This window comes from Balaenoptera physalus, assembly GCF_965194825.1.
Source record: "Balaenoptera physalus genome assembly, chromosome: 13".
NCBI classification, from domain to species: Eukaryota; Metazoa; Chordata; class Mammalia; order Artiodactyla; family Balaenopteridae; genus Balaenoptera; species Balaenoptera physalus.
Window position 1 is genome coordinate 108089071 of NC_138892.1, and position 13833 is coordinate 108102903.

Sequence of the window (13833 nt, forward strand, 5' to 3'; positions counted from 1 at the left end):
TAAAGGTTTTGGTGCCTCTGATTTTGCTACGGCAAATGCTTTTGGAGTTGACAAGACGTGGTCAAGAACCTTTGAGTGCATTGCTGGAGTTTGGTGTGACTTTCCTGGAGGACCATGCCGCCGAGTACATCATTCAGCAAGGTGGCTGGGTATGCGCTTTCAAGTTTTTTTTGTTTTTTTTAATCTTCTTAAAAGAAAAAAAAAAAATTAAGCCCCTCATGGTTGTTTTCAAAAGCATAGGTTAAATATCATTAACATTATTGTTCAGTGTTATTTAATATTGTGATTGGATGGTGATCAATGGAAAGACTATTCGTGCAGTTTAAGTTAAACTAAGATTTTACTCCTAAATTCACATATGGTTTTTTAAAAAAAATTTTATTTATTTATTTATTAGGTTGCGCTGCGTCTTAGTTGCGGCAGGTGGGCTCCTTAGTTGCGGCACATGGGCTCCTTAGTTGCGGCATGCGGGCTCCTAAGTTGTGGCATGTGAACTCTTAGTTGCAGCATGCATGTGGGATCTAGTTCCCTGACTAGCGATAGAACCTGGGCCCCCTGCATTGGGAGCGCGGAGTCTTCACCACTGTGCCACCAGGGAAGTCCCCATGTGTGGTATTTTTAAGTGGTTATAATTATGAAACATTTCACACTAGCAAAAAGTATATAAATAACTTCTGTGTACTTAGTATATAAAAGTATATAATTACATATACTGAGAAAAAATATATAATAAGTATATAATAACTTTTATATACTTACACTTTAGAGGTGAGGAATAATAAATGAACACCTATGTATTTAATCTCCCAGTCGAAGAAAAGAACACAGCCAACACTTTTGAGTCTCCTTATATACCCCTCCTAGATATCCACATGTTCCTACCTACTTCACAAGGACAACTTCTATTCTGAATTATAGTTTTAATATGTATATATCCCTAGACAGTATATTATTTTGTATGTTTGGAACTTTATGTAAATAGTGTCATATGTATTCTTCTGTAACTTGCTGTTTTCATTCAGTGTTGTATTCTTAAGATTCACCTAGGTCATTGTTTCTCAACTTTTTTTTCATTATCACCCCCCTAAGGTTCCTCTTTAGACATTTTTATCCTTATCATCTCCCTCCTCCCCATGTGAAATTTTAAAAGCACAGATATAAGTCTGTTTATGAACTGGGGCCTTTTGGAGGGCCACAGGCCTTTGTAATATCTAAGATTGCTCACATCTCCCCAAACCAGTTTTAACCCTCGACTTCATCCCCTTTGAGAACACATGATCCAAGTTGATGTGTTGATGGGCGTTTGGTTTCCATGTGTAAATATGTCACAATTTATCTGTAGTTTATTTATCTACAGGCTTGCCAGTAGACATTTCTCCCTTTTTGCTGTTGGAAAGAGTCTCATCCATATGTGCAGGAGTTTCTCTGGGTATTTACTTGGGAGTAGAATTTCTGGTTCCAAGAGTATAGACATGTTCTAATTTACAAGATGATGCCAAAGTGTTTTCCACAGTGGTTTCCAGCTTGCCCTCTGTCAGCAGCTTATAAGAGTTTTTCTTTATAAATATGAGAATTTTTGTTGTTGTACCTTCTCCCCAACACTTAATATTGTCAGACTTATTAATTTTAAAAATTATTTATTAAAATAAGATTATTTAGGAATAATTTTATTTTTTTAAATTTTTTTTAATAGACTTTACTTTTTTTTTTTTTTAAGTATTTAATTTATTTATGGCTGTGTTGAGTCTTCGTTTCTGTGCGAGGGCTTTCTCTAGTTGTGGCAAGCGGGGGCCACTCTTCATCGCGGTGCATGGGCCTCTCACTATTGCAGCCTCTCTTGTTGCGGAGCACAGGCTCCAGACGCGCAGGCTCAGTAATTGTGGCTCACGGGCCCAGCTGCTCCGCGGCACATGGGATCTTCCCAGACCAGGGCTCGAACCCGTGTCCCCTGCATTGGCAGGCAGATTCTCAATCACTGCGCCACCAGGGAAGCCCAGGAATAATTTTAGATTTACAAGAAAGTTACAAAGATAAAGCATCCCCACATGCCCTTCACCCAGTTTCCCCTAGTGTTAATGTCATGCATAACTATGGCTCCTTTGTCAAGTTGGCTTTTCCACATTGACTTCATATCCAGCAGATTTGTCCAACTATCTTATTATCCTGATTATCTCTGGGCTCCTTTGGGTTTTCTACATAGAAAATCACACCATGTGTGAATAATGTCAATTTTTTTTCCTTGATGAGTCTATCTTTTTAAAAGAATGTATTGCACTAGTCAGCACCATATTAACAGAAATGGTATTAGAATCCATCCTTGTCTTTCCTGATGTTAATGTGAGTTAAATTTCCTTTCATCGTTCCACCATTTAGTTGTATCAGTCCCAATGAGTGAGGTTGGCCTGTACTTTTTCTTGTTTGGTTTCAGTTTTAAGGGTGTGCTAGCTTCATAAAAGAATTTAGAGTTGGGAAGAATGGTTCCTCCTTTTCTGTACTCTGGAACAGTTTGTATGAGACTCAGGTCATCTGTGCCTTGCTTCCTATAACATTCCTTCAAAACCACCTGGTATTTTCTTTGAGGGAAGGTTTCTGTTTTTTCTTGTCAACTTTTGATAATCTTTCTAGAATATTATCCCTAAATTTTCAGATTTGTTGGCATAGAGCTATTCATATTTTCTTTTTTTGGAGGAAGGTACAGTGGATTTTAATTTTTTTAATTCTCTTACACTACTTACTTTTTTAAAAAGTTTTCTTTTGGAGAATGTTGTATATAAAAATAGACACGAGAGAGTAATGAACCCCCATCACTTAGTCCTAGCAATCATTAATTTACTGCCAGCTATGCTTTATTCACATCCTAATCACTTCCCCTTTTAATACAGTAGTATTTTGAAGCAAAATCCAGACATCCTGTAATTTTATCTGTGAAGATTTCACTATGGAGCTCTGAAAAATAAAGGTTCTTTTTTTATTTTAAATCACAATACCATTGTCACATCACAAAAAAATTAAAAATAATTTCTTCATATCATCAAATATCCTGTTAGCATTCAAATTTCCAAATGTTTCAAAAATATCCTGTCTCTAAGTCTATGCAATGTGTGGGTCTGTAGTTCCTTTCTAATTTAATTTTATTTTATTTTTATCTTTGGCTGTGTTGGGTCTTCGTTGCCACGTGTGGGCTTTCTCTAGTTGTGGCGAGCAGGGGCTACTCTTCGTTGTGGTGCACGTACTTCTTATTGTGGTAGCTTCTCTTATTGCGGAGCATGGGCTCTAGGCATGCAGGTTTCAATAGTTGTGGCTTGCGGGTTCAGTAGTTGTGGCTGACAGGCTCTAGAGCGCAGGCTCAGTAGTTGTGGTGCACGGGCTTAGTTGCTCTGCGGCATCTGGGATCTTCCTGGACCAGGGCTTGAACCCGTGTCCCCTGCATTGGCAGGCGGATGCTTAACCACTGCATCACCAGGGAAGTCCCGAGGCTTATTAATTTTATTTATTTTCTCAAAGAACCAGTTTTTGGTTTTGTTGATTTTCTCTATTGATTTCCTATTTTCAATTTCATTGATTTCTCCTCTCTTTTTATTATTATCTTTGCTTACTTTGGATTTAATTTACTCTGCTTTTTCTAGTTTCCTAAGGTGGAGGCTTAGATGATTGATTTTCTATCTTTCTTCTTTTCTAATATATGCATTCAATGCTGTAACTTTCCACTTAAGCACGACTTTCACTGTCTCACACAAATTTTAATAATTTTTTTTTAATTTACTTCTAAAGATTTTTAAAATTTCTCTTGAGATTTATTCTTCGACCCATGTGTTATTTAGAAATATATTGTTTAATCTCCAAGTACTTGAGGATTTTCTAGCTATCTTTCTGTTATTGATTTCTAGTTGTATCCCATTGTGGTTTGAGAGCAGACATAGTATGATTCTGTTCTTTTAAATTTGTTAAGGTATGTTTCATGTCCCAGAATTTGGTCTAGGTGAATATTCCATATGAGCTTGGGAAGAAGGTGTATCCTGCTGTGGTTGGATGGAAATAGTCTATAGGTGTCCGTCGTATCCCGCTGATTGCCCGCCTGCTGGATCTGTCCATTTCTTTTTTTTTTTTAACTTTGGGTTTATTTATTTATTTATTTATTTATGGCTGTGTTGGGTCTTCGTTTCTGTGCGAGGGCTTTCTCCAGTTGCGGCAAGTGGGGGCCACTCTTCGTCGCGGTGCGTGGGCCTCTCACTATCGCGGCCTCTCTTGTTGCGGAGCACAGGCTCCAGACGTGCAGGATCAGCAATTGTGGCTCACGGGCCCAGCCACTCCGCGGCATGTGGGATCCTCCCAGACCAGGGCTCGAACCCGTGTCCCCTGCATTGGCAGGCAGATTCTCAACCACTGCGCCACCAGGGAAGCCCCTAGATCTGTCCATTTCTGATGGAGGGTGCTGAAGTCTCCAGTTGTCTTGGTGGATTCATCTGTTCCTCTTGCAGCTCTTTGGTTAGGTGTGTACATATCAAAGACTATTACATCTTCTTGGGGGTTTAACCCATCTATCATTATGTAACACCCCTCTTCATCCCTGATAAGTTTCCTTGCTCTGAAATCTGCTCTGTGTGAAATTAATGTAGCTGTCCCTCCCTTCCTTTCTTCCTTTCCTTCTTTCCTTTAACATGCAGGATTTGTATTTTAGACATGCAGGGAAAGCTATCTGAGAATCTACTAATTTAAAGCAAGCAGCTGTATACAGATAACAAAAGAAACAACATCTTGTTACAGCTCGGCACGCAGCATCCAAAGCAAATAGGCATGAGACAGTGAATGTTTATGTAGCATTAAAACCAGGTGAATAACATGCTGCAGGGCTGGGAGAGGGAGAGAGGGGAATGGAAATGTGAAGACCAGTGTTTCCAGTGCTATCAGTGTATAATGCTAAATTTCTCATTTGATGATCCGTCCGGGTGCTTCAGATGTGATGTACAGTGAGAATGGTAAGGATGGAGACAACCGATCTGCATACCTGCCTAACATATTTTCACAGGTCTTCTTTCAGTGGTAAACCAGTTTGAGCATGTCTTGAATTTGTTGTTTAATGATAGCTTTCTTATCTCAGGCTTTAAACTCTCTAGATATAAACAGTGAAATATTTGGTACTTTCCCCTTTATAATAAAATATGTTCCATGTTTCATTAAATATTTATTTATTTATTTACGATCTTGTGGCATGTGGGATCTTAGCTGTGGCATGCGTACTTCTTAGTTGTGGCATGCATACAGGATCTAGTTCCCCAACCAGGGATCGAGCCTGGGCCGCCTGCATTGGGAGCACAGAGTCTTACCCACTGGACCACCAGGGAAGTCCCCCATGTTTCATTAAAAGTATACACAACAATGATCAAATTAAAGATTTAAATACTCAGAAATATAAAACCATAGTTAACAAAGCATTAAGTATCTAAACGAAGACTTACTAGATTATAAAACAATAAATAGTAAAATATTAGTACTTAAACAATATTAGAATTTTAACTATATAAATAAACCTCATTAATACTTTGAGAGGGTGGCTTACTGTTGAGCAGTAGATATTGGGGAAAAGCCTTTTCTGACATAGCTTTCTGATAGTTCAAGGGATTGTTCGGTATCGTTGTATAGCATAAATGTGATTCAGTAAATGTGGCATTACAAATTTCTTAAAAGCTGTGAGTGTTTTACCTTAAATATTATATAATAGTACAGACTTTACTTTCTTATATTATTTCCAAATACACTTTTAATGTGATACATTAGAACACATTAGCTCATATAGACTGTAGTATAATCAACTAAATATAGTTTTGTAGGGGTTTTTTCCCCAACACTTTGAAGACCAAACCACACTATATTATGGCACTGAGTATTCGACCTAACATTTCAGCTATATTTTCTTTGGTAAACATTTTAACGATTGCTAGGTTTTCCTCTTATAATATCAATCACAGATGGTTTATAAATGATACGTGTGTTTTGTGTTTTTTTTTTAATTTTATTTATTTATTTATGGCTGTCTTGGGTCTTCGTTTCTGTGCGAGGGCCCTCCCTAGCTGCGGCGAGCGGGGGCCACTCTTCATCGCGGTGCGCGGGCCCCTCACCATCGCGGCCTCTCCTGTTGCGGAGCACAGGCTCCAGACGCGCAGGCTCAGCAATCGTGGCTCACGGGCCCAGCCGCTTGGCGGCACGTGGGATCCTCCCAGACCAGGGCTCGAACCCGTGTCCCCTGCACTGGCAGGCCGACTCCCAACCACTGCGCCACCAGGGAAGCCCAATACGTGTGTTTTTAATATGCAATACTACTCAAAACAGTCATAGGTCATATTTTTTCAAGAAGAAATTAAACCAGTTGTGAGCAGGAAAAAGCTATATCAAGATCATATATAGAACGAAAATAAAACAGAAAAGAGGAATAAGAACAGGGAAAAAAATTACAATTGTAAAGGTGTTGGTTCTGAAATGTTGTTTGTTTTTTTTTTTAAATTTTATTTATTTATTTATTTATTTGGCTGCATTGGGTCTTTGTTGCTGTGTGCGTGCTTTCTCTAGTTGTGGCGAGCAGGGGCTACTCTTCATTGCAGTGCGTGGGCTACTCACTGCGGTGGCTTCTCTTGTTGCGGCGCACGGCCTCTAGGCACACGGGCTTCAGTAGTTGTGGCTCGCGGGCTCTAGAGCGCAGGCTCAGTAGTTGTGGCGCATGGGCTCTAGAGCGCAAGCTCAGTAGTTGTGGCTCACGGGCTTAGCTGCTCCACAGCATGTGGGGTCTTCCCGGAGCAGGGCTCGTACCCGTGTCCCCTGCATTGGCAGGCAGATTCTTAACTACTTCGCCACCAGGGAAGTCCCTGAAATGTTCTATTATTATTATACAAGATAATCAGTCACCAAGCTGAGGATATTTTCTTTCATCAGCATATCAGCTTTGTTTCCTCTGTGAATTCCGCACACAGGATGAGTGGTCACTTGGTCCACGGGGACATTGAAGCACTCATGACGTGGCTCCCGTACCAGATCAGCCTGCTCACTTGCTTTAGGGACACTTTTCTTGAATGTTTCCCCTCCCAAAAGAAACCCATCCAAAATACAGTAAGCCTTCTCAGAATTAAGGATGATATCAAGCTCACGTGCACAGCCAAGGTCCTTGTCAAGCTGTTCCAGGTAGCAGTGGGTTGTTCCCAGGGTCCTTAGTGCCTGTCCTGACCCTCAGTGGCACAGCAGAAACACAGATGAGCACGTCTTCTGTGAACATTCCTCTGATCTTGCCACTCATGAAAGCTGCACCTTTTAGGTTTTGGTACTTAAATGGTTTGAACAGTTCTCTTGTCATCTTTTCTTTCTCTTTGTCTGATAGTGGGATGTACCGTTTCTGCAGTTGAAACTCCCCCATGACGAAAAAGCAATGTAAACTGGCTCGCGGCCGCGGGCAACAACTAGAGAGGGCCTGGCTGGCGGCTGCTCCCACTTGCCTCTGATGAGTGTCTGCGTGGTCAGTTTACTCTTAACATGTCTGTGTGTTTACGTGAAGCGAGTTTCTTAGACACAGCAGACAGTCGGATCTTTGTTTTTCATCCAGTCTGACAATGTCTTTCTTGTAGTTGGTGTGTTTAGACTATTGATGTTCAAAGTAATTATTATTATTTTTTTTGAATTGTATTTGTTTTTAAATTATTTATTTTATTTATTTTTATTTTTGGCTACACATGGGCTTTCTCTGGTTGTGGCGAGTGGGGTCTACTCTTCGCTGCAGTGCATGGGCCTCTCACTGCGGTGGCCTCTCTTTGTTGCAGAGCACGGGCTCTAGGTGCGCGGGCCCCAGCAGTCGTGGCACACGGGCTCAGTAGTTGTGGCCCGTGGTCTCTAGAGCGCAGGCTCAGCAGCTGTGGTGCCCAGGCTTAGCTGCTCCACAGCATGTGGGATCCTCCCAGACCAGGGCTCAAACCCGTGTCCCCTGCATTGGCAGGCGGACTCCCAACCACTGCGCCACCAGGGAAGCCCCAAAGTAATTATTGATGTAATTATATGAATATCTGTCATATTTGTCATTGTTTTCTACTTGTTGCCCTTATTCTTTGTTCCTGTTTTTGTCCCCCACTCTTTTTCTGCCTTTTGTGGTTTTAATTGAGGATGTTATATGTTTCCATTTTCTCTCCTTTCTTGGCATGTCCATTACATTTCTCTTTTTACCTCTTTAAGTGGTTGCCCTACAGTTTGCAGTATACGTTTACAGCTAATCCAAGTCCACTTTCAGGTAACACTGTACTGCTTCACGAGCGCTGTGAGTGAGTGAGTACCTTGTGAGAGCATCCCTTGTTTCATTGCTGTCGTTCATGTCACTTGTATAAGCACACATAATCGAATACATTGTTGCCATTAGTACTTGGAGCAGCTGTTATCTGGAAGATCAGTTAAGAATAAGAAAAAAGTTTTTATTCTCCCTTCACCTACTTCTTCCTCAGTGGCCTCCCTTTCTCTGTGTAGATCTGCGTTTCTGACTTATATCATTATCCTTCTCTAAAGAACTTCTTTTAACATTTCTTACAAGGCATGTCTACTAGCAATTCCTTCAATTTTTGCTTGTCTGAGAAAATCTTTATTTCTCCTTTGTGTGTGTGTGTGTGTGTGTGTGAATAGTTTACTTTATTGAGATATAATTCACAACCACACAGTTCACCCATATGAAGTGTATAATTCAATGGTTTTTTGTATATTCTTGTACAACTTAATACATTTTTTTTTAAGATCGCATGTCTTGCCTTAATTTTTATTTTTCTTTTTTTAATATCTTTATTGGAGTATAATTGCTTTACAATGTTGTGTTAGTTTCTCCTGCACAACAAAGTGAATCAGCTATATGCATACATATATCCCCATATCCCCTCCCTCTTAAGCCTCCCTCCCACCCTCCCTATCCGACCCCTGTAGGTGGTCACAAAGCACTGAGCTGGTCTCCCTGTGCTATGCGGCTGCTTCCTGCTAGCTGTTTTACATTTGGTAGTGTATATATGTCCATGCCACTCTCTCACTTCGTCCCAGCTTACCCTTCCCCGTCAAGTCCGTTCTCTATGTCTGCGTCTTTGTTCCTGCCCTGCCCCTAGGTTCATCAGTACCGTTTGTTTAGATTCCATATATATGTGTTAGCATGCGGTATTTCTCTTTCTGACTTACTTCACCCTGTATGACAGACTCTAGGTCCATCCACCTCGTCGCAGATAACTCAATTTCATTTCTTTTTATGGCTGAGTAATATTCCATTGTATATATGTGCCACATCTTCTTTATCCATTCATCTGTCGATAGACAGTTAGGTTGCTTCCATGTCCTGGCTGTTGTAAACAGTGCTGCTGTGAACATTTTGGTACATGACTCTTTTTGAATTACGGTTTTCTCAGGGTATATGCCCAGTAGTGGGATTGCTGGGTTGTATGGTAGTTCTATTTTTAGTTTTTTAAGGAACCTTCATACTCTTCTCCATAGTGGCTGTATCAATTTACATTCCCACCAACAGTGCAGGAGGGTTCCCTGTTCTCCACACCCTCTCCTTCATTTTTGAAGGATAACTTCTCAGGAACAGAATTCTAGGTCAGTAGGTTTTTTCTCTCAATGCTTTAAATATTTCCCTCCACTCTCTTCTTGCTTGCTTGGTTTCTGATGAGAAGCTAGATGTAATTCTTATCTTTGTTCCTCTCTAGGTAAGATATTTTTTCCTCTGACTTGTCACAGAATTTTTTTCTTTATCTCTGATTTTCTGTAATTTGAGAATGACATGCTTAGGTGTAGTTCTTGGGACACTTATTGTACTTGGTGTTCTCTGAGCTTCCTGAATCTGTGGTTTGCTGTCTGACATTAATTTGGGGACATTCTTAGTCATTATCGTTACAGATATTTTTCTCCTGTTCCTTTCTCTCTTCTCCTTCCGTGTTCCAGGTGTGTGTGTTATACCTTGTGTAGTTGTCCCACAGTCCTTGGATGTCCTGTTGTTTTCTTTCCCCCGTCTTTGTTGGCTTTGCCTTTCAGTTTGGGATGTTTCTCTCGAGACATCCTCAAGCTAAGAGGTTCTTTCCTTAGCAGTGTGGAATCTAATAATAAGCCCATCAAAGGCATTCTTCATGGGAATTCCCTGGCGGTCCAGTGGTTAGGACCGGCACCTTCACTGCCAGGGCCTGGGTTCAGTCCCTGGTTGGGGAATTAAGGTCCTGCAAGCTGCTTGGCATGGCCAAAAAAAAAGCGGGGGGCATTCTTCCTTTCTGTTTCAGTGTTGTTGTTTTTAAATCTCTAGCATTTTTTTCTTTTTGGTTCTTAGGATTTCCATCTCTGCTGACATTGCCCATCTGTTCTTGTGTGCTGTCTACTTTATCCATGAGAGCCCGTAGCAAATTAATCATAGCTGTGTTAAATTCCTGATCGATAGTTCCAGCATCCCTACCATGTCTGGTTCTGATACTTGCTCCATCTTTTCAAATGTGTGCGTGTTTTTTGTCTCCCTTTGGTTTGCCTTGTCATTTTTTCTGGATAGCCAGACATGATGTCCTGGGTAAAAGGTAAATAGGCCTCAGTGGCGTGGTGGCGAGGTGTGTGGCGGGCGTGTTGGAGTCCGGTGACAAGGCTCTGTGGGCGAGCCTGTGCCCCCCGTGAACTTGGCCAGAGTTTCTGTGTCTCTCTCCTCCCTTACAGGGGGCAGGGCTGGAAGATTGGAGTGGGCTGCCAGCGGGAACTTCCCTTCCTCTCGGGCAGTTAGGCTGTGGTTAACTGGTTCCCCCTGAGGGCACAGCTTGTCAGGAAGATCAGGGCTCATTTTCCCACGCCCAGGAGCAGGGAGCAGGGGGGTAGAGGTGAACCTCCGAATTGCAGGGCCTCCCTGGGACTGGTCCCCGGGTGACCCCCAGCCCCGCCCATCCGTCTCCAGCCTCGGGGCAGCAGTTTGCCCTGTGGCATCAGCTCTCTTCTCTTACAGTCTTTGAGATTTCTGGTCATTCAGCTTTTTAACCCACTTCAGGGCGGAGTGGAGACGTCCAGGTCCTTCCACGGGGAACCTGCAAGTCCCTCGGAAGGTTTTGCTTCTCAGTTTTGTGCACACTGAGCCCCCAGCGCTCCTCAGTTACAGTGTCGGTTTTCTACCCAATAACCCTTAACTGATTGCGGATGTTGTGCCCCCTCGCTAGGTGCTGCTACCATAAGTTGAGTAAAATAGGCCCTCCTTGGGCTCAGGGCAGGGCGGGGTGGCATGTTCTGTGCTGTGAGGTGGCTGTGTTGCGGGGGTCGGAGGACAGGAGGAGGCCGGGGTCGCTGGGGCGCAGTCAGGAGCACATGTCCGCTGGCGGCCAGCTTTCCAGAGAGAGAAGCGGAGAGTGACTGTCTGCTGCTGTTGGTACTGGGACTGCAGGGTAGCGGGGGGGTGTGTGCACGCACGCTTGTTTGCTTGCCTTCTACCTTATTTTTTCCCCGGCCAGAGAGCAGGAGTTGAGATTGGAGTCACAATTTGTTTGTGACCCCAGCTCTCCCAAATATTAGCCCTGAGTTTTGGGGGGCATTCACTTAACTTCGCTGAGCCTCAGTTTCATCAATTACAGTATGGAAGAGCAGCTTCTGTAGCTCACAAAAGTGATGGTGTGAAAGTGTTCTGTGAAAACATTACATTTTTACGATATCAGCTTTTCAGATGTGTCCCTAAGAGTGTGTGTTTTTCCTCTTCTCGAGTCTGATTGAAGTTTCCTCTGAGTTTTGATGTTGACTGTCTTTGCCAGGCAGCAGTCAGGCACAGCCGGGTGTGAGCCGGGACAGCCGACCCCCCCGCTGCCAGGCCAGCGAGCCCGCAAGGGGCCACCGCGGGGCGGGCTTCTCCTGGGTTTTCTCCTGCGGCATGTGCTAACCTAAATACTTACTGTGAAACATTTAGATTACATAAAAGATTACTGGGGGAAATGTCATCTGTAATAATATTAAATAGTTTGAATAAAATTAATTTTTGTCTATTTTTTCCGACTTGAAGCTTCTCATTTCTGTTTTAAGAACTGCAAACCTCAAAAAGTTTATGTTTGTTTGTTTGTTTTAATCAAGGACGTTTGAAGACTGTCTCTTGGGAACTTTTAGGTCAGAACTGGTTAGAACAGAGTGTGGGAGGTGACACATAGTTTGTGATCTAAAATCAGTTAAGTGGGTTTTGCAACTGAAGTAGTTTCAGTGTAGTAAGGGTTTGGTTTAGTGTTTCATGAGATCTGTTTTATGTGTGAGTGTGCGTGTGTACTGCACTGTGTTTAAAATGTATTCTTTGTGATCTTGGTCATCACATTAGGTGGAAAGTTACTTCCCTGAGTCTCTCTCACGGTATTTTCTTTGGGGTTTTTTGTTGTTTTTGTTTTATTTTTATTTTTTTGGCCGCGCCGCATGGCTTGTGGGTCTTCGTTCCCCGACCAGGGATCGAACCTGGGCCCTTGGTGGTGAAAGTGTGGAGTCTTAACCACTGGACCACCAGGGAATTCCCTCTCTTTTCTTATTTTAGGTTAATAGCGATCTAAGAGGCATTTGGTCGTTAGTACCCTGTTTGACTGAATGTAGAGAAGCAAGGTATCTGTGTTTGTCTTTTCGGGTGAATACTTGAGAGAGAGATCGTAGTGATAAGGGTTGGCTGGTACACGCCAGGGGACGTAGGTCTCTGAGTTACCAGGGAGTGAGTGGGGTCTTGGGAGTCGGCCCCGGCGTCCTCAGCTGGAGCAGCTGTGACCCTGCGTGTGAAACACTGCTTGAAGTGGCAGAATAATTTGTAACTGGTGTGAACCAAAACAAAACTCGAAGCAAATGTGGTTAATACAGACGTGGTGAAGCACTGCTGCACACTTTGAAATGGTTCTTTGAGTGACCTCCAAGCTGTTTTTACTTCGTTCCTACCACTAAAACCAAGGTTACGCTTACATTTTATCTTACGTTTATTCTACAAGAGTCCCTTTACCTCTGTATTTCAGTTTCTTCTCTACTTCCCTTTTTCTTTGAAGGGTTTCATGAACATATCTTTGTGTATTTGCTTGACGAAAACACCAAGAATAACCTTTTCCATTTGCTTCTTGCTGTAAACTCAGGAAAAGCACCAGTGTGGAAGTCCGGGGTTGGGGGGGAGCCTTGGGCTCGAGCGTTAGGGGAGCCCAGTTGACGAAAGCGTGGGCCCTGCAGGTAAGCGGCCTGGTTAGATCCAGTCCCAGCTTTGGACTTCAGGCCAATTACTTACCCATCTCAGTTGCTTTAGTTTCCTTATCTGTGAAAGTGAAATGAATTAATTTCAGTAAAGTCTTCAAAAGGACACTGACGTCCAGTTCTCACAGCAGCTGAGGGACCTTGGGCAAGTTACCTGATCTCTCTGGGCTTCATCTGTTTAAACAAAACATAGTTTTCTGATTCTTTGTACATATTTATTTACTTATTGGCTGCGCCGTGCGGCTTGCAGGATCTAGTTCCCCAACCAAGGATTGGCAGTGAGAGTGTGGAGTCCCAACCACCAGACCACCATGGAGTTCCCCCTTCATGCATATTTAAACTCTAGTTGGTCCCAATTCGTTTTATATTTTTGAGCCCTTGAAGTTACTCCTTTCTGTTTTTTGTATCAGTGGGACTAAAGAGATAGCTGTTTCCAGCAATATACATATTTTGTGCTAAAAATTATTTAAATTGTTGGAATGGATCTAAGGCTAGTTGTAGATGTTAGTCCCCTAAATGTGCTAAGTTTTAGGTAAAGTATTACCCAGAACAGTGCTTTATCTTTTATTGAAAGCCTAGTCTTCATTAATGACAGTAATTGTCAAGGGAGAGGCCTCTATTTTTATATTTTTGCTTCAG

The 13833-nt window shown here is 42.4% G+C and overlaps 1 protein-coding gene across 4 annotated transcripts in view; it reads left to right on the top strand.

Annotated features, from left to right (window-relative positions):
* Positions 1-13833, top strand: part of BCL2L13 (BCL2 like 13) — a 68363-nt gene that overhangs the window by 50757 nt on the left and 3773 nt on the right. For 3 of the 4 annotated variants that reach the window (XR_014252536.1, XM_082420858.1, XM_082420857.1), the window contains one exon: positions 6-149. Coding sequence is in view for 2 of the 4 variants with exons in the window: in XM_082420858.1 (XP_082276984.1) it covers positions 6-149 (144 nt within the window). In the remaining 2 variants the exon portion in view is untranslated. Of the gene's footprint in view, positions 1-5; positions 150-13833 lie in introns of those variants that run through there. The other variant, XR_014252535.1, reaches the window with a different exon arrangement.